Consider the following 23,513-nt stretch of genomic DNA (forward strand, 5'->3'; position numbering starts at 1 on the left):
GACCTCATATTGCGATGTTTCAAAATCGTTACAAACACAATGGTTTGACTGCAATGAATGAACAAATGACCCATCTGGCAACACCATATTCTGAGAACGTTCTCCTGTGTATTTCTAACAGAGAGATATTTCAGATGCCCACACTTATACCGACATGTCCCATACGATAAATAAGCTTCAACAAGAGATAGGCATTGTATGTGACGGTATGTGAGGCCGCCACAAGGACTTACACTGCTAAAACGCACGGTGCAGAAAATGTATTACACTGCTAGAACGCATGGTGCAGAAAATGTATGAATTTTGGGATTTTTTTTTTTTGGGAATGAGTGTAACATTTTTTTACCAATATTAAAATCTGTAAATTAGAATATCTGATTCTATATTCTTTCTACATTAAAGGAGCGTTCATTTCGTTCGTTTATCATAAAAAATGTAGAAATTACACCATTTTCAGAAACATGCTTACAATTTCATCGCTCTAGAAGGGCGGACATTTAAATAAACTCCGTCCAGCTGCCCCTACCGGAAATTAAATGGCCCGTCCGATAAAGGTTAAATTGCTATTTTTATTGGAATAAATGTACTTTGTACAATAAAATTGAAACTTTATTGAAACATTACTATATGTACAGTACATTATTTATTGAAATTACCCAAAGCGTTTAGTTTGTAGTTACGTCAGTAAGTTGAGAAGCTTGGTGATTGGCTGTGCTCAAGATGGGTCTATGATAGCTAAAGTACGAAAGGTAGTTCATGCAGGATAAATTGTCCATATTTTGTCCAAAGACTACATTGATACACGAAATAGTTGCCATCATAAAAGGAGTTACCTTCACATTGTTCTTAAAGGTTCTGGCTCTCCCCATGTATATGCATGGAAATGATAGCTCCTCATCATGCTCATTGTACATAATGCTAAGGGGTTTATTGTTTTGACCTGGAGATACTTCCAGGTATTTGTCTTCATTCCATAAGAGAGTGTTTTGCTTGGCAAGTAAGCATTCAGTATTGCTAGAATGTTGGTTCATTTCTTCTAAATCATAAGTATCTTCAGGCATGTTATCCACATTTAAAAATGTTGGATCTACCTCAGTGTTGTAGCGTTTGTGCAGGGGGTCTGTATCACATGCTCCAACCATCGTTGCCTTTTTAATACATCCTTGCAAGTACATACTCTCGTGAATGAAATTTCTCTTCAAATGGACGTTAAAGCTATAATTGTCATCCATTAGCCTTAGTAGTGTTGTTACCATATTATTCACATCTACCAGTACATTGATGACTTGCCCTACAATACCATATCCTCCCATCTGATGCCTGAGTCTTCTGATTAAATGAAAGTCTTGGGGCCACAAGTCTTGTGTATACCAGCGTTTCTAAAACTTTTTTGAAGTGGGGACCACTTTTATGAGTCAGAACAGTTCTGCGGACCTCCTTACTCTTGTTTCCTTCGAAAAGAAATTAATTTTTTAGCGTATTGTATTACTAGTATACTTATATTTTTTAGTATAATAAATTAAAACCCATTTAAATCAGTTAATTTTATATTAGTGTTAAGTAATTAAGTTAATAGAAGAAGATTCATATTCATTTATTAATAATTCAAGGCTATTAGAAATTGGATAATCTTTAACTTATTAACTAAAATAATAAATAAATATTGGTATTCACATTAATGAGATGGGTGAGCCTGCCGATTCTTGCACATTTGTTCTATATTTGGATGTATGTTGGTGAGCTTAAGTCGGAGATCGTCACATACATCGAGTCGATTTCGGTACTTTGTTTTTATTTGAGTTAGTGACAAAAACCCTTTCTCACACAGGTGCATAGAACTCTCTTTTGTTGCTGAGAGTAGAGTGGGTAGTCGGTAGGCGGGTAGGGTAATGAATTTCATAAAATATCAGTACTGGAAGAAAAAGTGAAAGACGATTGCCATGTGTAATTGCCAAACTATAAGATTTGCAGCTATAGTGTGATATGCAGTTCATTTGAATTTTATTTTTTCTTCTGTCTTTTTTGAAAGACCACAAGGGCACACCTCGAGGACCACTTGTGGTCCGCGGACCATAGTTTGAGAAACGCTGGCTTATACAGTCCAATGGGGGCACACACATTGGATAGGGAGGATACGCAAATCCGTTACTGCTTGATAGACTAGGTACTTGATCTCTGTCTAGTGTTGCTGTACAGGTTACACATGCCTTTAACTGAGCAACACCCATGTCTGAAAACTCTGGAGCTAATACATTTATATGTTCTTCTTTTACTTGTTTTAAATCATTCATATACAAGAATCTATCACATATGTCGCAGGCATAACCAGTTGGATTACCAGTAAAATTCTTTTGAAAGTATTCATTGGCTTGATTATGATTGTATATAATTGGAGTTGGTATAGGGTCAGTTGATGTAGATGCTTGTGGTGTTTTATTTTCCTGAGCTTTGCATTTACTGTAATTATGCATGACCTACTAAGGTGGTTGAGCTGATTGAAGCGCATGCATATTTGGTATGTTATTTTTCTTTTTTGTGTTATTGTTATCATTTGTTTTTAAATATTTATTTTTGAGATTCAGATTTTCTCTTGAGAGTAATGCTAAAAGCTTGGACCCCCCAGTCCATGAGGGGAGCTGAGCTTTGTGAACACGACACAAGAATCAGGGATGAATGCAGCTCTCCCCCCCAACTGTATGTTAGCAGTAGTTGGGTAAAGAGGGGAGGAGCTGCTAAACATGTCTACTGAAAGCTGGAATGGCATAATCAGAGAAGACGTCTGTTCCTAGGCAGTGGCTCTGTAAACATGTTTTCATGGCAAACAAATAACGTGACTGCTGCAACAGGTACACATGCAATAATAGAGGAACTGTTGGAGGTGGCATTCTCTGTTGGGGCTCATGCAGAGGCTGTATAAGGAGAGTCAACTGGGCCCTTAAGATAGACAACACAGATGAGTTCTGAGTGATAGCCAGCAATAGCAAGTGGCAGCCAGTAAGGATGTGAACAGAGAAGCTGAGGAATCTACACTGTGGGAGCCATTACCAGGCAACACCTACGGAAGCCAAAGAAGACTTAGTGCGGGCCACAGTGAATTGTGGATTGTGTGAATTAGTGATAATACCATAATTGTAGTTAGGTTTATAAAAGTTAATCCAGTTAACAATTCAAGAAAATAGTGTCTAGTCACTAAGCACATGTTAGTATTCCTCCAAATTTTTTATTTTCTTCTACCAGACTGTATGTTACCATAACCAAGAAAAACCTCTCAGTCTGAATCTTCACCATTGTGAAAACCTTGATTCTCTGTTTGTTCCAGTGACAGATTTTTCCATATATCACAGAAGTTTTATGCTTTCATCAAATACAGTGTTTGTCCATAAATTTCTGAGACTGATTTAATATCTCGGCTTAGGTAAATGTTGGGCAATTCCAGGAAAAGGTGTTCTAAATACGGGACATTTTACAGCTTGCTTGTGTTATTGACCTTAGTCTGCTCGTCTTCCTTTAGGCGGCATGGTGTGGTGGAAAAACCCGTGTCATTTATCAGTTTCAGATTTGTGCTGTGGGAAGAATGAACGTTCAATTTGAACAGCGAGTTAACATTAAATTTTGTGTGTAGCTGGGCAAGACAGCCACAGAGACATTGCAGCTTCTGCATAATGCCTATGGAGATGAAGCTTTATCTCGGGCGTGAGTGTTTGAATGGCACAGACGATTCGTGTCAGGCAGGATGTTGGTGGAGGATGACACAAGATCAGGCCGGCCTTCAAGTTTCTGGGATGAAGACAATGTGGTTTGCCTCAGAAACATGGTATGGGAAGACTATACTGTTACAGTACACATGTAAGCTGATACCCTGAATATCAGTAAATCGACCTGCCACCAAATTCTGCAAGAGGACTTTGGTAAATGGTGACTCAGTGCCAGGCTAGTCCCATACGCACTCACTCAGGATTAAAAGGAGGTGTAAGCTTCATTTTGTGCTGATTTGTTACATGAGGCACAGAACACTTCTACATTTGTCAACAGTATCATGAACCATTTTGTTTCCATTGTGACCCTCAGACAGAGGCAAAGCACTGAATAGTGGTCAGTGGGTTTGCCAGCACCAAAGAAAGTGAGGCAGTAGTCATTGAAAACAAAGACTGTGATGATAATTTCTTTTGAAGCCATGGGTATTGTTCATCACGAATTTGTTCTGCAAGGGCAAACTGTCAACCAGGAATTTTACATCTGCATACTCAGGCACATACGCGAGGCACTTTGACATGGTCACCCTGACCTGTGGACATCTGGACAGTGGACTTTGTTGCATGAGAATGCGAGACCACACACAGCTCTAAGTATCAACAGATTTCTTGCTAAACACGTTACTGTGCTTCAGCATCCCCTGTGCTCCTCTGACCTCTCTCTGTGATCTTTTTCTGTTTCCATGACTGAAAAGAAAAACTGGAAGGATGGCAACATGAGAATATAGAGGCTATTCAAGCAGCTGCAACAACAGAGCTCACAGACATTCTGAAAGCAGCATTCACCAGCTGCTTCCAGGACTTGTCGAAACACTGGCAACAGTGTATTTACTGCAGAGGTGACTACATTGAAGGGAATCTGAACCATTAGTTAATAAGTTGAATTTTATTTTATTTTTTTTTTGGCATAATCAGTCTCAGAACTTTAAGACAAAGGTTGTAATGTATAGCTGATATTGGTGATAATTTCAATTTTAGCCAACTTATTTTGGAAAAATGAAACAAGGCTTATGAGATCACATTGCTCTCTGTGTGCTCCTCCATGCCTCGGTGCCTGAAAACCAGAATAGTGGAACCAGAAGAGACATTCTTGGTAAACATGTTCCTCTGGTAGTGAATGTGCACACAACAATATAAGGACTGCTGGAAATACTGCCTTATGTGCAACCTGTTTCATATCAGATACTCAGTATGTAGTGAAAGGAAAGTAGGTGATTATATCTTCCCAGAACTTCTTGTTTGTGTTATAACTTCCCAGTGAAGCCATCTTTTAGTCACTTTCGTGACATTTGTTACCAATGCAGGTATGCCAGATTTATACATTCTCATTTTTCTTGCAGCCCAACTATGATCAAGTATGGATTGAACAACATCCGTGACCTTGTTGGGGCAAAAATCGATCTACAGATGGTTCATAATAGTCCATTATGTCGGCTTGAGAAGTGAGTATATTTCATAATTAATATGCCTTATAGTTCAGTTTGCATATATGTGTGTATGTATATATGAGGGGGTACCCAAAAGAAACCGAACTTATTTTTTTTTTAAACTTATCTATCCAAATTTTAAGCACAAACCTTCAATCCCCTTCAAAGTACTCTCCACTTACACTAATACACTTATCTAGTCTTTTATTCCATTTTTCAAAACATTGCCTAAATTCATCTTTTGAGATGATTGACAGCGTCTCTGCCGTTTTTTCCTTTCATGTCTCTTTTCATTCGAGGAAACAAAAAAAGTCACACGGGGCAAGGTTGGGTGAGTATGGAGGGTGAGGAACAGGGGTCATACCATTTTTGGTCAAGAATTGTCATACAGACAGGGCTGTGTGAGCAGGGGCATTGTCATGATGGAAAAACCAGTCACCCGACTGCCACAAATCTGGCCACTGAGCTCCAAGTCACTCCCGACAGCTCCACAATTTCTTCAATGGTCCTTGTCATCGATCTTCATTGATGATTTCACGAATTTTTTCAACATTTTCATGTGTTCGGGCCATGGAAGGACGACCAGAACGAGGTTTGTCATCAATTGACATTTCACCATTTTTGAAACGGGAAAACCACTCAAACACTTGAGTTTTCCCCATAGCATCGTCCTTGTACACCGTTTTTAACATTTCAAGAGTTTCAGTTCCACTTTTCCCAAGCAAATAGCAGAATTTCACCACCGCACTCTGTTCACGAAAATCAGCCGTTGCAAAAACGACGATCACACAAAACAGTTGTCACTATAAACTCTGCCGAAACTAGTCCTTACCTTCTGAAGCAACGGTAGTCGGCTTATCGACTCAGGAATGTTAGCTCTATGCGCTCATAGCGGCAAAACATGGTACTACAAAAGCTCTGCCCACAAAAAAATTAGTTCGGTTTCTTTTGGGTACCCCATCGTATATATAGTGACGTGTCGCGCTAGCTGGACCCCTGCCCCAGAGCTGACGCACTGAGCGGAGCCGAAGTTAGCCGAGTCCCAGCATCCTGGTAGCTATGCAACGCGAGTCAACAGCGGTGACGTCACCAAGGGGTACTGCGGTTGCTAGGCAGTGCGGGTAAACAGTGGTTGCGAGAGACGATGGTAGTAACAGCGGTACACAGCATTGCTAGCACGACGGCACCAGACTACAGTGGTGCCTATTACGTGGCCATTTTCTGTATTGTCTGAACGAGGCTACATAAGGAGCAGCGAAGGCTATTCACAGTTAGTCCTCGAGCTACCTCCGAGAGTTCCGAGCAAGCTGACGAGTCAGTGTGTTATCAACAGTCCTCAAGGCAACAGCCTGCGAGCAGAGTTAGAATCTAGCCAGCGGTGTGTTACGAGTGAAAGTGTGTAATTCAGGGAGACTTGTATAGCTCCCGCGTTATTAATACATGAAGACTACTGAAGATAGTGTGAAGAGATTTGGTTGTAGGGTTTGTAAAGTGTGGAAACCCGCAACATTGTTATAATTAATTGTAGCCGTCATTTGTAGGTTGTTAAATAAACCAATTAACGATCTCTACGGCGTATTCAGTAATGAAACACGTTACAATATATATATATATATATATATATTGTCACATGTTGGGTGTATCACGTGACAAATAACTTCATGCCTTATTTGATATAGTGAATTTATTCAACACTCACTCTTACACTTATACAATTCACAGTTTCCCAATTACTGCCATCGGCAGTATCACAAATTATCGCATCAAATCTTCTAACCACGCATTCGTGTCTTCTTTCCGTGACTGCTTCTATATTTCAACTGTCTTCGGCGGCTTCTACATTTTAACTGGCTTCTTAGGCAGTGTGGTTCTCTTATAAACCCTCAGCCAAACAACAGGAAAACGCCTCGCTTACTTGTTGCCTAGTCGCCGTGTTCACAGGTGTTGCTGGGCAATGCTGTCGAGAGTTGTTTACTGCTGCATAGCAACTGCGGCATCCACCACTGCGTCACTGCGGGGGAGGGGGCAGAGTGTTGACTGGCATGTTACCATAGTAGTGACAGCGCACAATGTTGTTACGTCACCGCTGGCAGGCCAAGGGGATGTCCTCCATAGCGCAGTACGTCACACTGCTCCCTTCTTAAGGCTGTTCGTCCCAAATAGCCTAACGGTACATCTCCGTTCCTTTTATTTGCAGGCTGTTCTTGCAGCATCGTCTTCTTTCTTGTCCAGCTACTCCTCTTGCAGTGACTATCCTCTGTCCGTTACATCCAGTCCCCTCTTAAGACCAGCTCATCTCTAGCGGTTTCCTGTTAACTTGCCAGAAGATCCAGTTGTGTCACATTCACTCTTCATTCATTCACTCTCGTTGGGAAGACCGGTGCTTCTACGTTACTGGCTCCTACTCTGCACTATTCCATTTTTTTCGTTTCAGAGAGGGTTGACCTCTCCACAAAGTCCAGTCCTTGCCTTGTCATAGGCCGGCAGAAGATCCAACTATTCTCTTCGCGATCTTCATGCTGACAATCTCGTAGATGGTCTTCTTACAAGTTCTCCCTCTTATGTGCAATCGCTGTCCTGATCTACACCCTCCAATGGCGTCCTTGGTTGGCACCTTTTTCTTCTGGCATAGTGGCCGTCTGCTGCCTATGTTCTTTATTCCCGTTCTTCCTTTCCAGGTTTCTTGTTCAGAACTTACCCAGGTTGAATATTTCTTTACGAAATCTCCCTTGCGCCATGTCACACCTGCACAGCTAGTCATATTTCTTTCGGCAGCCAATTCATGCTGAGGTCCGCACTTCCCTTGGGTTGTAGATTTCCTTAAGAAGTTCCTCTTGAGCCATGCCACTGTTGCACGGCGGGACACCTTCCTGCTGGTTTTCTTCTGCCATGCCACTTCCACGCGGCGGCTCATCCCTCTGCAGGCTACAGCCAACTTCTTCTGGGGTCCACAATTTTTCCATGTCAAATTCTTCATAATTCGCTGGTTTTGGTATCCACGCCTTTTCTTCTTCGGTTCTCCGACTGGCATTACTTCGGCATCTTCTACAGGTACCTCTTGTTCTGCCGCCTCAGGTTTCCTGTCCACTGAGGCCGGTTCTTCTTCTGGACGTGCCTCCATTTCTCAGCAGGCCATCGTCACTCTGACCGGTGTCACTATGGGGATTTCTTCTTGTATCGAAGCCATGTATGATAACTTTTAGAATTTGAAGGACTGCAAACTGGGGTAGACTGGATGGCACCGAGTGCCGCCACAGGTTTCGTGTCCACTGAGGCCGGCTTTTCTTCTTCTAGACGCACCTCCATCACTTCTCGGCAGACCATCGTCTCTTCTTCTATTTCAGGTTTAAATGCATGCACCATCTCCTTGTGGCTGGTGCCCATTTCTTCTTGCATAGCTTCTATCCTTGCTTTGATCGCTTCAATTCTATGTTGGAATGTCTCATCCAACTCTGACCGCATAGATCGCACTTTGGCCTTCATCTCTTCCTTGTCAGCCTTCCTATCGGCCACCGCCTTTTCTTGGTTGGTGTCTAATTTGGCCATTAAATCGTCATTCTCTTTCTTCCTATCGGCGTTCAGTTTGGTAACCACTTGTTCCTGGCCAGCCAACAGACGTTACATCACCTTTTCTATTTCCATGATGTGGCAGCGTAACACTCGTTTCAATAGTTTGTCCTAAATGAAAGCGTGTACAAATTCGTAAAGCAATTCTGACACCAATTTGTCACGTGTTGGGTGTATAACGTGACAGATATCTTCACACCTTATTTGATACAGCGAATTTATTGAACACTCGCTCTTACACTTATACAATTCACAGTTTCCCAATTACTGCCATTGGCAGTATCACAAATTATTGCATCAAATCTTCTAACCACGCATTCGGGTCTTCTTTCCATGACTGCTTCTATATTTCAACTGTCTTCGGCGGGTTCTACATTTTAACTGGCATCTTCTAGTCTAAGTCACATTGGAGACTGACGATCAGTCAGTCTGTCTTGGTGTCGAGCCCCGATTGGGGCTCATGACCAGATTTTTTTTCTTTCTTTATATGACAGTTACTGTCCTGTTTGTTTGGGGCACCCTCTGTGACAAGAGGTCGGGTCTGTCATTTGTCAGTCATAATCTGTGTTAGTAAGTCCATTGTCAGTATTTACATACATTTACAAATACACACTTATTCCTTACTTCTATGTACACTGTATACAAGGCCTCTGTTAGTCCAGGCTCAGTACAGCAGATTATGCCCTATTTCTAGTATTATTCGCTACCGCGGCAGTCCAGTCACTTGAACGGTCGTATGCCTGACCGCCGCCAAGTTATACTTTCTGTGGCGGGCTTCACCTTGTCCGATGTTGCGAACATTCTCATTATCATGATTTTGTATGACTTCTGCTTGTTGCCTGCATAATTCTGTTATAAAGTCATATACATATGGGATTTTGAATGCCATGTGCAAATCACGGACCGGTGTGCGCCTTGGAAAATTGCCAATGGTGCGGAGAACCTTGTTTTGCAGGCGCTGCAATTCCACTAGATGGGTGTCTGCCGCAAACTCCCAGGCGGGACTAGCATAAGTCATTACAGATCTAATAAGAGCTTTGTGGAGCGTCAGTTTTGTTGGCGCTCAATTGCTCACTTTTCAGTAGGAAATATACTCTAGTGATTGTTCTGAAGTCCTTGGCTTCGATCATTTCTGTGTAATCTTCATGTCAATCTCTTATCGAAGATTACACATAGATATTTTGCACTATTTACAAATGGAATATTTCTTCCATTTAGAGTAAGACAAGGCTCAGGCGGTCGACGACCACGAGAGAAGTAGACCCCCTGAGTCTTATCATCGTTAATTTTAATATTCCAGCGCTCACACCAGGTCTCCATTGAGCTGAGACCGCACTGGAGTTTTCTAACAATAAAACCCTCCTTGCTATCTGTCGCATACAGACAGGTGTCGTCCGCAAAGAGGGCCATGTGAACACCATGTGTTTGGGGGGCATCATTTATGTACAATCACCAAGAGCGAATAAGATGCGGCATGTCTGAAGTTCATCAAAGAATATGCTCATTGTCTTTTTCAGTGTGAAGGGGATAGTTTGTCATGAATTTGTTCCTCCTGACACTACAGTGAAGTGTGACTTACTGTGATGTTTTGAGATGCTTGAGAGAAAAGTGCAATGAAAAAGACTGGAACTTTTGCGCAACCACAGCTGGCTCCTTCATCACAACAGTGCACGCACACACACATCCCTCCCTATTTGCCGGAATTGGCCCCCTGTGATTTTGCTTTGTTTCTCAAATTGAAAATGAAACTTAAGTGGCTATGTTTTCAAAGAGTGTCTGACATCCAAAGTGAATAATCGCAAGCGGTACTCAACAGCATTAAGGAAACTGACTTCCAGTGTTTTTCTGGAGCGTGGAAAAAAATGATGGGATTGCTGTATATGTTCGCAGGGAGACTGTTTTGAAGAAGATGGCAGCCAAAATTGAGTTATGCCAGTATTATTTGTTTGACCTAGTCCGGGAACTTTCTGTTAGCAAGACTGTAATAAATTAGTATAGCCCACATACAGCAATTTCATTTTCAGCAGCTCTCTTCTGTAATAGTAAATGATGAACCATTTTAGCTACAGTCTTCTGCCAACTGTAGGGGTCTTCTGTTTGGGTGTCGGTGCAAGTCTATCCAGTGAGCAGTTTCTTACTCAATATGTTTAATATTTGGTATCATGACTGCTGTGGTTGAGAAAGTGCAGATCTATACATCCACTCCCCCATACGTCTTCATGGCATAGTGCTTAATTAATTAAGCATAGGACTTTGCCTTTTTTACCTTTTTTTCCTTTATCATGACTGTTGAAAACAGTTGAGTACAAATTCTTCTGTAATGATAATTCATCCAAAGAATAGGACCCACTAATTTATTAGTGAATGATACACTTGGATCTTATGGCTTGCTTTCTGTGTCAGCATATCCATATGTTGCTAGCTGCACAGTGAAAGATACACTTGGATTTTATGGCTTGGTATCTGTGTCAGCATATCCATATGTTGCTAGCTGCACAGTGAAAGATACACTTGGATCTTATGGCTTGCTTTCTGTGTCAGCATATCCATATGTTGCTAGCTGCACAGTGAAAGATACACTTGGATCTTATGGCTTGCTTTCTGTGTCAGCATATCCATATGTTGCTAGCTGCACAGTGAAAGACACACTTGGATTTTATGGCTTGGTATCTGTCACCATATCCATAAGTTGCTAGCTGCACAGTGAAAGACATTCAAAGAGAAATTGATGTCTTTTTTCACTAGACACAGCTCTAATTTTGCTGTATGAAGTTTTAATCTTTCCTAAGCTGGTAATGTTGGTTAATCTCATGCAGAAACTTTTTTTTTGTAACCCACTGTGGGAACATCCCACATATCTTATTTATACAGCAACCACTTTCCCGCTCACTTTTCACTATCACTCGCCCTAGCCAATCATGTTGCTTCCAGCGCTTGCATTTATACAGCACTTGCTGTCTAGCCTCATCCAGATCAATACACGCACTAGCCAATCAGCACTCTGCAAATTTCACTCCTCCATCACGCATTGTATAAACAGCGGAGCACATTGCTCGCCAGAGTCGGTTAGTCACAGTCAGTCAGCAGCAGTGACCACACCAGCCAGTCAGCTCTCACACTTTGTACAGAGCGATCGGTCTTTGGAGTCGTCAGCACTTCACTGCGACAGGGATGGCTGCCTTGGCTCTCCGGCGGTCATGCCCGACTCACTGGGCAACTGGCGCAGCTGCCACCACTCCAGTGACTGCGCTCTGCAACCAGACTTCTTCCAGCAACCACGCTCTGTGACCAAGCAACTTCTGACAACTGCCGCATTGCGGCCAGTCAACTAACTCGGCTGCCGTAACATTAGTCAACACACCGCAGCCAACATTCTTTCTACCGGCGTATGCAGCGCTACTTCACCGGCCAAACATCCCAGTCGCATGGCCCTTTTCAGGGCCTACAAACTTTCCGAAGTGGTTTGTCTGTTGGAGTATCGACAAATCCCACACCACTATTTAGAATTTGGGAGCCGGGATAGTGCAGTAGGTATAGTGACTGGCTATAGGCTGGACAGCTGAGGGGTTGGAGTTTGAGCCCTGACAGGGGCAAGATTTTTCTTCTCTCCGCATCATGAAGATTGGTTTTGGGACGAAACAGCCTCTGATCCAATGGATACCAGGGGCTGAGGTCAAGAATACATGGATCTATATATCCACTCCCCCATACATATTCTTAGCATATTCATAGCTTCATTAGTTAAGCGGAGGGACAGCTTTACCTTTTTTACCTTTGACTGTTGTGAGCTGGATAGCACAGTCGGTATAGCAACTAGCTACTGGCTGGACAACTGAGGGGTTGGAGTTCGAGTCCTGGTGAAGTCAAGAATTTTCACTTCTCCATGTTGTTCAGACTGGTTCTGGGGTCCACCCATACTTGTATCCAATGGGTATCAGGGACTGTTTCTTTGGGGGTAAAGTGGCCAGGACGTGAAGCTGACCACTTATCTCCAACTAGTGCCAAGGTCAAGAAAGCTGGGTCTGTACATCCACTCTCCTATATTCCTTCATGGCATAGTGCTTACTTAGTTATGTACAGGAACAACTTTACCTTTTACTTCTTAATATTTGTAGTTCATTACTGTAAGAACTGCTTATTTAAATTTCCCATACAATATGAAATATCTGTTGTGTAAGGTGATGGTATCTTTCTGTCTTGGAACAAACTTCTGAAATGTAAATGAGAAGAGCAGTACTAGTGTAAAATAATTTTCATTTCATGCATCCTGTTGTGTTATTCTATACAACTCTTTATTAAGTCTGTCACAACACAACATTAGAGAGTTAGTTGAAGGCTAAATTAGCTTTGCTACATGTTTCGACTATTCATAGCCATCATCAGGCAAATATACGATCATCATGTTTACACACTAGTGAACTGCAATTGCATAGTAAGTCTGGATACTTGACAATTATCATATTATAAAACACATGGTATAAAAATTGCAGTGAAATATAACCTTATTGTAAAACAAGGGTTATTTTGTAAAATAAGGTTAAAACTATTCAAGTGATAATCTATATCATGGAATCAGTCGTTACAATCTTGTATTTTCCGATGGACATGGTATATTCTAGACTTTTATATGATAAACTGTTTGGAGGCCTCCAAACAGTTTATCATATAAAAGTCTAGAATATACCATGTCCATCGGAAAATACAAGATTGCAACGACTGACTTTGTGATATACGAGTAGATACTTTGTGATATAGATTATCACTTGAATAGTTATTTTACGAAATAACTTTTGTTTTATAATAAGTTTATATTTCATTATAATTTTTATACCATGTGTTTTATAATATGATAATTGTCAAGTATCCAGACTTACTACGCAATTGCAGTTCACTAGTGTGTAAACATGATCGTGTATTTGCCTGATGATGGCTATGAATAGCTGAAACATGTAACAAAGCTAATTTAGCCTTGAACTCTGTATTGTTGTGTTGTGACGGGCGTAATAAAGAGTAGTGTAAAATAATTTGTACAGGCCCCTTACAGGAAGCACTTGTAAGAAAAGAGGCAGTGAAAGCTAATAATTTTTTGTCCTTTTAATTTATTATGGGTCCTGCTTTGTTGAAAGTAACTTAAGTTATGTTACTGCTGTTGTTTATATAATTTTTGCTAACTGATTTTGTAATCTTGCATTTTTTTTTCTTTTGTTGGACAGTTTGAAGTGCAAAGAACAGGATTATTCCTACAGGTTTTCTCACTTTATATTTTTTAATGTTTCCAGAAATGGTACATTGGGAACAGATGTTATACAAATGTTGGAGCAACGCTGGACTTCCATTCTTTCACAGTTACAAGCTCTCCATACAGAACTTCAAGAATTACAGATCAGTTCTGACAAACTTCCAGGACCAAGTGACAAGAATATAGAATTTGTGATTCTCTCAGATCCTAATCATCCTCCATATTCTGTCATCATTCTCTTGAAAGTTCTCACAGGCAGATACAAAATTGAAATATTATCTCATGTTCATTCTTCTATTTCTCTTGTACCTTCTGAATTGCAGTCTTTCTTGAATGGTCTTTTAAATAGCAGCAGTGGAAGCAGGTGTATAAAAGTAACATTGATATGGAAGAAAGTGGGGAAGGATCCCTTGTTAATTCAGTGTCCTATGAATAACGGTACCATAGCAGGAGAAGTGAATATTTCAAGGTACCTGAATCGTTTGCTTGAACAAAGGCCAAATCCTGTTCTGGTATATGAAAGTAAGGGAGAATTTTATGCAGGCCAAGTGGATATGTGGTTGGACTCTATTTACAAGTCAGTAACTCATGGAAGTAAAGACATGCATTTGGACATCATGCCCTCAATTTCTGCTGTTCTTGTTAAACAGGATTGGTTGATTCACTCTGTGTCTATTGCGGATATTTGCTTTTGGTCTTCTTTGAAACAGAATCCTTGTTTAATCAACTTCAATTCTAATCTGAAGAAATGGTTTGAAAAATGTCAACATATTTGGTTCACATAATTTATATACATTTAAATTGAACTTTGAGTGGGCCATTTGGTTTTGTAGCGCTCACTTCAAAGCTTCTTCTCTAACAGAGGTTTAATTTTATTTCCTTTGTTCATGGACATTGAGTGTTGTTATTAAATATTGTTGGTATTAAGTTTCAGAAGTAACTTGAACTCTTAGATAAGGTACAAATAATACAGTGTAATGCTATTAACCAGTTAAATGTATATATTTCATGTTATTATCACTCCTGCAGTGGGACATTAAAATTCTCTGGACATTTAAATTTGTTGCCTTGCTGTTTAATTTTATAATTATTGCTCTCTTTTTAAAATAGAAAATATCAACCATGTGCCAATATAAAATTATGAGAAAAAATCTCTGTGTAAGACCAATTATCACAGTTGATATATCTATATTTTCATTTATATAGCAATCACATCAAAGTTTATATTTGTTTTTAGTAAAACTTTTAGTAAAACTTTTGATCTTCTTTTGAAAAAGTATGGCACTATTGCCATTGACATATTTCAGTTCCCAATACATGATCACAAAGGTATGTGTGGCTCATGCTCATTCACTGTATGCAGTCCTGAATAGTGTCCAATGTTCAGAAATGAAACACGATCACAGAAGCTGACTGGCAGAACTACGTCCAGCCTAGACACACACCTGCATGATTGATTATATTGACATTTCAGTATGACCTATTACAGTTCTGGCTGCCTCGTTGATAAGAGACGTCTCATATTGCTGTGTATGCTGAATTTGTACTTCCTTTGCAAGTTCAAGGCTGCCATGGATGAATGAACTTTGCAACAAAGCTATTTGTTTTTCCAAACATCGATTACAAAATTGTTGCCTTGTAGAGACTATGAAATCATCACTAAAACAATTATATCACCAGAGACGAGACAGTGATGAAACTTCAGTGGCACATACTGTGAAGGTCTTTATAATTATGATGTAGTTTTCAATGCCAGTCCATAGTACACTTTCTAATAACTAAAATCTCACCATCAGACACTTCTTAGCCACTTGTTGAACCTTGATTTTCTTCCAGGCCCCTAGAAGTATCCACTATATGATAACGTTGGTAGCAGTGCAGCACATATCACAACACTGACACAGATTTTTCTTTGACACTGGTAACAGTGTAGGAGGTATAATGAGGAGCATTCATCCTTGTCAGTGGAGCAGTTTTTGCTGGTCTGCCAAACGATCCATCTCCTGTTACATGATATTGTAGCATGTAGAGACCTGTTGTTAGGTAATGACCACAAAACAAACAATAAACCAACATCTGTTACTAAGAAACAGATTCATAATAAGCAACCATTGAACTACAACAGAGGAATGGCATTTTCAACATGGTTCATGCCAAGAGCAATGAGTCAGTTGTGGGATATTAGCCAACAGGCAACGACGTGAGCACAGAAGCCGAGGAATCTCCATTGTTATGGTCCGTGACCAGTAAATAACTAGTGACAGCAGACTGAGAAGACTTAGCATATGCTCTGTGATTTGTAATGTGTGGAGACTAGCGATGGTGCTGTAAGTACTTATAGTTATGAATTGTGTGTATAAGTGTTCAATAAATCCAGTCACCAATCTAGATCCCATCTTCTTCCTCTAACATGGGACAATATTTTGAGATTAAATTTTATCTAGGTTTCACTTGAAATTCCATCTTGGGAATGTTCTTTTTGGTAAAGTAAATATGAATTCAAACAGCAGATATTGATCAAATTCAACAGTGTCTCCCCTCTTACTCTACAGTATTTGGGGGACAATCACTGGATTCATCCCTGGTTCTGTCCTTGTGTTCTCAGTACTCTCCAGATGGAATTGGGTGTCCAAACTTAGCTTTAGTAAGAAAATGCTAATCTCCATAATAAACGATTAACGACTAATACGAGTAACACTGACAACAATAAAAAAAGAAGTAAGACTTAACCATTACATTAGTACTTCAAATATGCATATGAAACATATGACCACCTTCGTTGATCCAGACTGAAACCCAATAAAAGAAGAATATATGTAAGGTAGCCACATGCAGCCATGTTTACCCCACACCTAGAAAATGGCCAAACTCATGTAACATATCACAATGTTACTTCATTATCTAGTTGTACCACAACACTAAATGGGGCAGCAGTGAGCCCAAACAAATGATAATATAATGCTAAACAAAACTTGCTACAACATCCCAGAATGAAAAAAAAAGAAGAAACTTGCATACTGTTGCAACGAGGAGGCCCATTTTCCTCAATGGCTAGAGGAAAGAGTCCAAATCTCCAATTTGAAAATCCCAGTGGAAACAGAATTTAGCAACTTAATTCGCGCAACGTCTGAAAAGCCAAGACTGCTCACTTATATCACCACAAACCCATGGAGGTCCTCCTTTCTGAGGAAGGGAGGAGGTGAAAATCATGTGGTACATGGAATTATGGGTAACAGTAAACAAGTGATGACATGTGTGCCTGGGGAGACATGAAGGAGTGGAGGATACTGGACCAAAATGGGGAACTCCGAAGACATTTGAACATAAACATGGCTCAAAATGATGGAAATGCTTTGGATAGTGTCTTTCTTTCTTTCTTTCTTTCTTCTTTTTTTTCTTTTTCTTTTTTTCCTCCCCCCCCACCCCCCTTGTGCTGTGATAGCTTGTCAAGTAAACATCACTGAGGTCCAGATCTTCCATTTCAGAATTACATCAATGACTACTATGGCCTTCTTCGTGTCTTGGCCTTGAACACTAATTGTAACCATTTCATCATGGGTGGTACTTGTTTTCACTTCACTTCACTTTATTATCATTAGTATGTATCTGTAGACTGAAACATGTTCTCCCTTTTTCAGTTTCACACTCTTCATTTCAGCAGGGACACCCTTCATGTTTCAATGCAAAGTTCCAGTAGCAACAGTCTGTATGCTGCATAGCTTTTGGAACAGATCTGGGCTTGAGAACCAACTGTCCATGATTACACAGTATCCCTGATTCCTCAGAGGTGCCATTAGTTGTAGAACTACTTTTGAGCCACATGGCTCATTTTTAGGAGCTTATGCAAAATGGTATCCTGCCCAATATGAATAATAAAATTCCATGCATAACCAGATTTGGCTTCACAAAATTCAAATGATTTTATACCAAATCTAGCACATTTTGAAGGAATGTATACATTCGATGACAAACATCCTTTCCACATTATCAGCAACTCATCTTCTCTCACTTCACACTTCTAAATTTGGCATTTACCAGTTTGTTTCTCTGGCTAGTACCTCCAAAATTTCTGGTTCACGTAACAACTCAAAATATTCCACAGAGTTACTGGGGTCTTCTAAATTAGCATCTATGCCAGGATTGCTAGCAAATGGAAAATGTGGTCACTCAGAGACTGACTTTACTCATATGCCATGTTGCATGCTACATGCTATTGTTATCACTCATAGTTTCATCAGAGTTTGTCAGAGCTGACACTCTGTTCGCCATATGATGAAATTTTCACATTTATTTCACTGTCACTACTATACTCTCAGAAATATCTATATATCAATTCCTTTACAGCAGATCAAGTAACACCACATCATCACTCACATGCATCTTGTTGCTAGGACCTTCCTTAATGTTTATTCAAAATCTTGAAATCAGGAAAGCTATCGAGCAATCAGCACCTTCTTGTCACACTCTGAAGTAACTAGAAGATTTAACAAGCACAGCATACTAATTTGCATTGCTGACTGTCATTATATCTAAAACGGTGGAGTTAGAGACATGCATGACATGTAGAGACATCATACCCACTATGATACGTAGCGCATAATGTGTTAAGATGTCATATGCACTTAACTGGTTAATAGTAGTCATTGATGTAGTGTAATTACATTTGTCCTAGTGACAGTGGAACCTGCGTCAGAGGTTCCAATTAAAGATATTTTATTGCTTAAGATATTTAGAAATGTTCACATCAATGTAATATATTTTTAACCCACTCAGTAAATACCCAGTTAATTTGGAAATGACATGACTATATAGCAAGACTGGCACAGTTCTATTCATGCACTGTCTAACGTAAAAATCTGACCAAATTTATTGCATGTTTTATTTTTTATATTTTTATGTAGTTTTTTTATAATCTTTTAATAACATTGTGGACTTTTAGTATGTTTGTGCTTCACACTGATTCTTGCTGCTTTGCAGTCAAAACATGTAGTATCTGAGCAGAAATAAAAATGAGAAGGTTTTACCTAAGTTTTTGACAGCTGTTCTCAAGGGTTGAATGAGGGTTACACTTGGGATACTGTCATGTAAAATTAACATGCACATTTTAAAAGCAACATAGCCAGAGGCTCTCCATTTATTGTCTGTCTTGAATCATTTATCTTGTGTCAGTTTTAAAATTGTTCTTATATTATAAGACTTCACTGAGCTCTACATCAACTTTTACTTTCACTCAAAATTCACTGTATCTCCATTTGCTTTGTCTGTTTTCTTATTGGTTACCACTTACCTGTTGCAGTCTTTTTGTTATAAATTTAAATTTTAACATTAACAGGCAAATTTTATCAGTTACAATTTGGACATCTCTGCTTCATGAGTATGTGAGTATGTGTAATCATGTGATTATGGGTATTTAGAGATATATAAGATACAAAATGTAAAAGTAGAGAAATGGTCGACAATGAATGTAATGGAACTTAATCTGCGACAGTTATGATTCAAACATTTTATGCTTGTAATAGTTGTCATGATTGTGTCCCTAGTTCTGTAAAATGCTTGATTCAGTACCATATTTTCATTTATATTATTTAATGAATTATACATATTAGGAAGAAAACTTTTAAGGTTTAGATGATCGCATGACATATTATTTAAAATTATTTTTAATGCCCTAGTCTCGGTTTTCTTTTATACCACTACATTTAAGAAATTTACTCTGTATCCTTTACCTTGTGTATAAAAGTCTAGTCTAGTACATTCTTATTCTAGGTTTCAAACAGTGGTTTGAGAGTGCCTTTAGGAAGGAACCTAGTGAAATAGAGCTTCTCTACCTAATGAAGGAAATAGAGCCAGTTTCCAAAACATAATGGGTTTAACCTTTAAACGCCGGACTTCGAAATAGTGGTAAGCTTGGGCTGGCCGGAGTTTATTTAAATGCCCGCTGCTACTCTGCGTTTAAATGTCCGTTCCTATTAGGCGCTTAATTTTAAGTGTTGTGTTTAAAAATGCTGTATCTTCCTCAATTTTTACGATAAATGGATGGTATTAACTTTGTTTATATCAGCAAAGAACATAGTGTTGCATATTATAACGGAAGATTTGAAATTTTTAATACAAAGTGTTATACTCTATTTTCAATTTTTTGTTTTAATTTTGATGCGTACTGCAAAAATGGTTTCCCAGTTCTTCACAGAGTTGTTCTGCATTATAAATTCATTTCTGTTTGTAACACTTGATGAATTTTAGCAGTCCCTGGTGTCATAAAACAGATGGAAGCAATAAAAACATTTGGTCTTCTGCTAGCCCTGCTTACACTCTTCGGATTTTCGAATCTCTTGACTAAAGGACAGAAGAATGAAAGCATGGCTATTCAAGAGAAAGCTAGAGGGATCCCTTCTTCAGTGCTAAGACCTCCCGTTAGAGCTGCAAAAGTTTATGGCCCCTTCTATTTGAATGAGCAGACAGCTGCATCGTGGCTAAGATACAGAGTGCGATCTGTTTTCTGTGCATTCGTAGTGAAATCGAATACTGTAGTATAATTTCAGCCTATATATACATCAAGCAGGTAACAACAAAAAAGGTACGTACATCGAATTTTACAATATATTTTAAACGTACCTATCTGCAGAATCTGCAATAAAATTACTGGATTGTGGATAAGTTTTGGCATAACTCATACGTATATTTTTGTTTGCTGTTGTTCATTTAGGTATCAATTTAATTCCTCTGTTAGGGTTTTACTCAAGTCTGTCTGGTAATTACTACATTCAAAAATAAATAAATAGGACTGTGCATGTGCTTCCACTAGTGGCGTGTGCGTGCGCTTCCACTAGCGGAGTTTAAATGCCTGACTGGCACAAACGGGGCACTTTGGCCATGATGACCTTACTCATGACTGGCACGAACGGGGCACTTCGGCACTTGAAGGTTAAAAATTAGTTTACATTTTTATGCAGTACTTCAGAGCTCACCATATTATGTGTCACAAAATACACAGATATTGAAACTGTGAAATGACTGATCGTCACATATTACCATTTGTAGACTTCCGGTGTTCACTCTTGGTTGCTTTTCCAGCACATGCCAGTTTGTTGCACTGCATAGTATTGTGGAACTGCTCTGTTTAGTCTGGACTTTCCCTTAAGATGGCACAGCAGTAGAGCTCCAGTTATATGCTGCTTTCATTCTGCTCCTGAAAGCAAAAATAGTTGGCTTATAATCAAGAGCATTTCAACCTAATTGGAAGGTAAAAAGGTAAAGCTATCCCTGTAACAGGCTGTGAAGGCCTGTAGTGTTGTGACATGTTGAGACTTCCACATTTTCACTAGACAGTCGGCTCCCATGGCGGTAAGGTTGTCAGCCTTATGCGCTGGCCGTCCTTTACCCCCAGGAAGTTTCCTGGTGCTCATTTCTGTTAGAGGCTGAGTTGACCCCAGGGCCATAGTGCGGCTGGAAGGATTAGGTAAATTAAAAGAAAAAATCCTCTTCCTTGATACTCGATCCCGTGACCTTCCAGCTTGTAGTATAGTTCCTCAACCAACTATGCTACCGCATGCCCCACCCTAAGTGGAAGCACTTGTTATTACAGTACCTAATGTGGAAGCTCATACCATGCTAAGAAAAGCATGTATGGCTTTATGCACAAAGCCCTCAGGTTGGGTTTTGCTCTTAAGTGTGTACCTCAAACAGAGCCCTGAACTTCATGGTTACATGTTATGCTGTCACAACTACTTAAGCATATGCAACACTGTCAAGACTTCCATTACATATTTAATTCTGTTATAAGAAGCAGGAAGACTATGTCAGTAATTAAGACTTCTTGTGGCATCTTGGTTTCTTCATCAAATCCTTAAAGTATGAGCACCTCTTTCAGGATTTTTACTGATTTCCACTGGTTTCGATCAGATATCTGAACCTTTCTGCAAAGGGCATTGCACCCTGGATACTAGCTTCCTTGAGCATTGCATTTGTGTCAGTATCTCTCTACATTCCCTTTGCTCAGTTATCACTTTTACTTCAGCTTGTGTTATTTATGACAGACCTGAATTTCATGCCCAACGTTCTGTGCAGTTGCAGATGCAGTATCCCTCCTCCACAGGATGAAACATGGGATATCAGTTGTGTAGTGCAAGGACACAGCCTGTTGAGTCCATTTACAATTTTTTACTTTGGAAGAAACTGAAATTTTGACATTGCAGCCTTTTTTTCAGGCCTGATATGTATACCTGAATTCTGTAGAGTATTACCATTCCTATACTCTACAGAATTCAGGTATACATATCAGGCCTGAAGAAAATGCTGCAATGTCAAAATTTCAGTTTCTTCCAAATTTTAATTAACCCTCTAACTGCCAGGCCTGTGCTACCAAACTAACTGGTAGAAACACCAAGACTGCTTGACTGGAGGTACAGCGAATGGACACAGTAATGAAAACACTAGGAAATTGAGGCATAGAATTTGTGTTGGCTATATTGAAAAGACTTCACTTGGCAACACTGAATGTTTTTCTGTTTGTTTACAACCTGTAGTGCTTGTGTCAGTGCATTAGTGATTGTATTCAGTGAAAGTCTGTGTGAAAGAGTCCGAAAATGGGAGAGTTGTCCGCTTTTGAAAAGGGACAGATTGTTGGTGCACATTTAGTTACAGCATCTATGACAAAAAAGCCACACTGTTATGAACTGAAGAAGCAGTTCACAAGAAGGGTGATAAAACTGACTATAGTAATTATCGGTGGATATCACTGTTATCAACTTCATACAAAATTTTCTCCAATATTCTTCTTTCAAGGTTAAGTCCATATATATGTAGATGAAATTATTGGGGATCATCAGTGTGGGTTTCGACGTAACAGATCAACTACAGATCAGATCTTCTGTATTTGTCAGATATTGGAGAGAAAATGGGAGTACGTTGGGACAGTACATCAGCTATTCATAGACTTCAAAAAAGCCTACGATTCAGTTAGGAGGGAAGTATTGTACAATATTCTGATAGAGTTTGGGATACCCATGAAACTAGTTAGGTTGATTAAAATGTGTTTAAACGAAACGTATAGTAAAGTCCATGTAGGTAAACATTTGTCTGATAAATTTCCTATCCAGAATGGTCTAAAACAAGGAAATGCCACTCCTTTTCAACTTTGCCTTAGAATATGCAATTAGGAAGGTCCAGGGAAGCCAGGTGAGACTGAAACTAAACGGGACACATCAGCTGTTGGTCTATGTCGATGATGTGAATCTACTGGGTGATAATGTAGATACCATAAAGAAAAACACACAAACTTTAATTGACACAAGTAAAGAGGTTGGTCTAGAAGTAAACACAGAGAAAACTAAGTATATGTTACTGTCTCATCACCAGAATGCAGGGCAAAATCATGACATAAAGATAGGAAACAGATGTTTCGAAAATATGGCACAGTTCAGATATTTGGGAACAACAATAACAGATCAAAACCTGATTCAGGAGGAAATTAAGAGGCAATTGAACTCGGGTAATGCTTGCTACCATTCAGTCCAGAACCTTTTATCT

The 23,513-nt window shown here is 39.6% G+C and overlaps 1 protein-coding gene across 1 annotated transcript in view; it reads left to right on the top strand.

Moving 5' to 3' along the window:
* LOC111870655 (phenylalanine--tRNA ligase alpha subunit) overlaps nucleotides 1-15,044 on the top strand; it is a 43,059-nt gene extending 28,015 nt beyond the window's left edge. Inside the window, exons 9-10 of the mRNA XM_023863124.2 lie at nucleotides 5,093-5,194; nucleotides 14,026-15,044. Coding sequence (XP_023718892.1) covers nucleotides 5,093-5,194; nucleotides 14,026-14,770 — 847 coding nt within the window. The 3' untranslated portion in view covers nucleotides 14,771-15,044. The remainder of the gene's footprint in view (nucleotides 1-5,092; nucleotides 5,195-14,025) is intronic.
* The last annotated feature ends 8,469 nt before the right edge of the window (nucleotides 15,045-23,513 follow it).

This window comes from Cryptotermes secundus, unplaced genomic scaffold, assembly GCF_002891405.2.
Source record: "Cryptotermes secundus unplaced genomic scaffold, Csec_1.0 scaffold628, whole genome shotgun sequence".
Lineage (NCBI taxonomy): Eukaryota > Metazoa > Arthropoda > Insecta > Blattodea > Kalotermitidae > Cryptotermes > Cryptotermes secundus.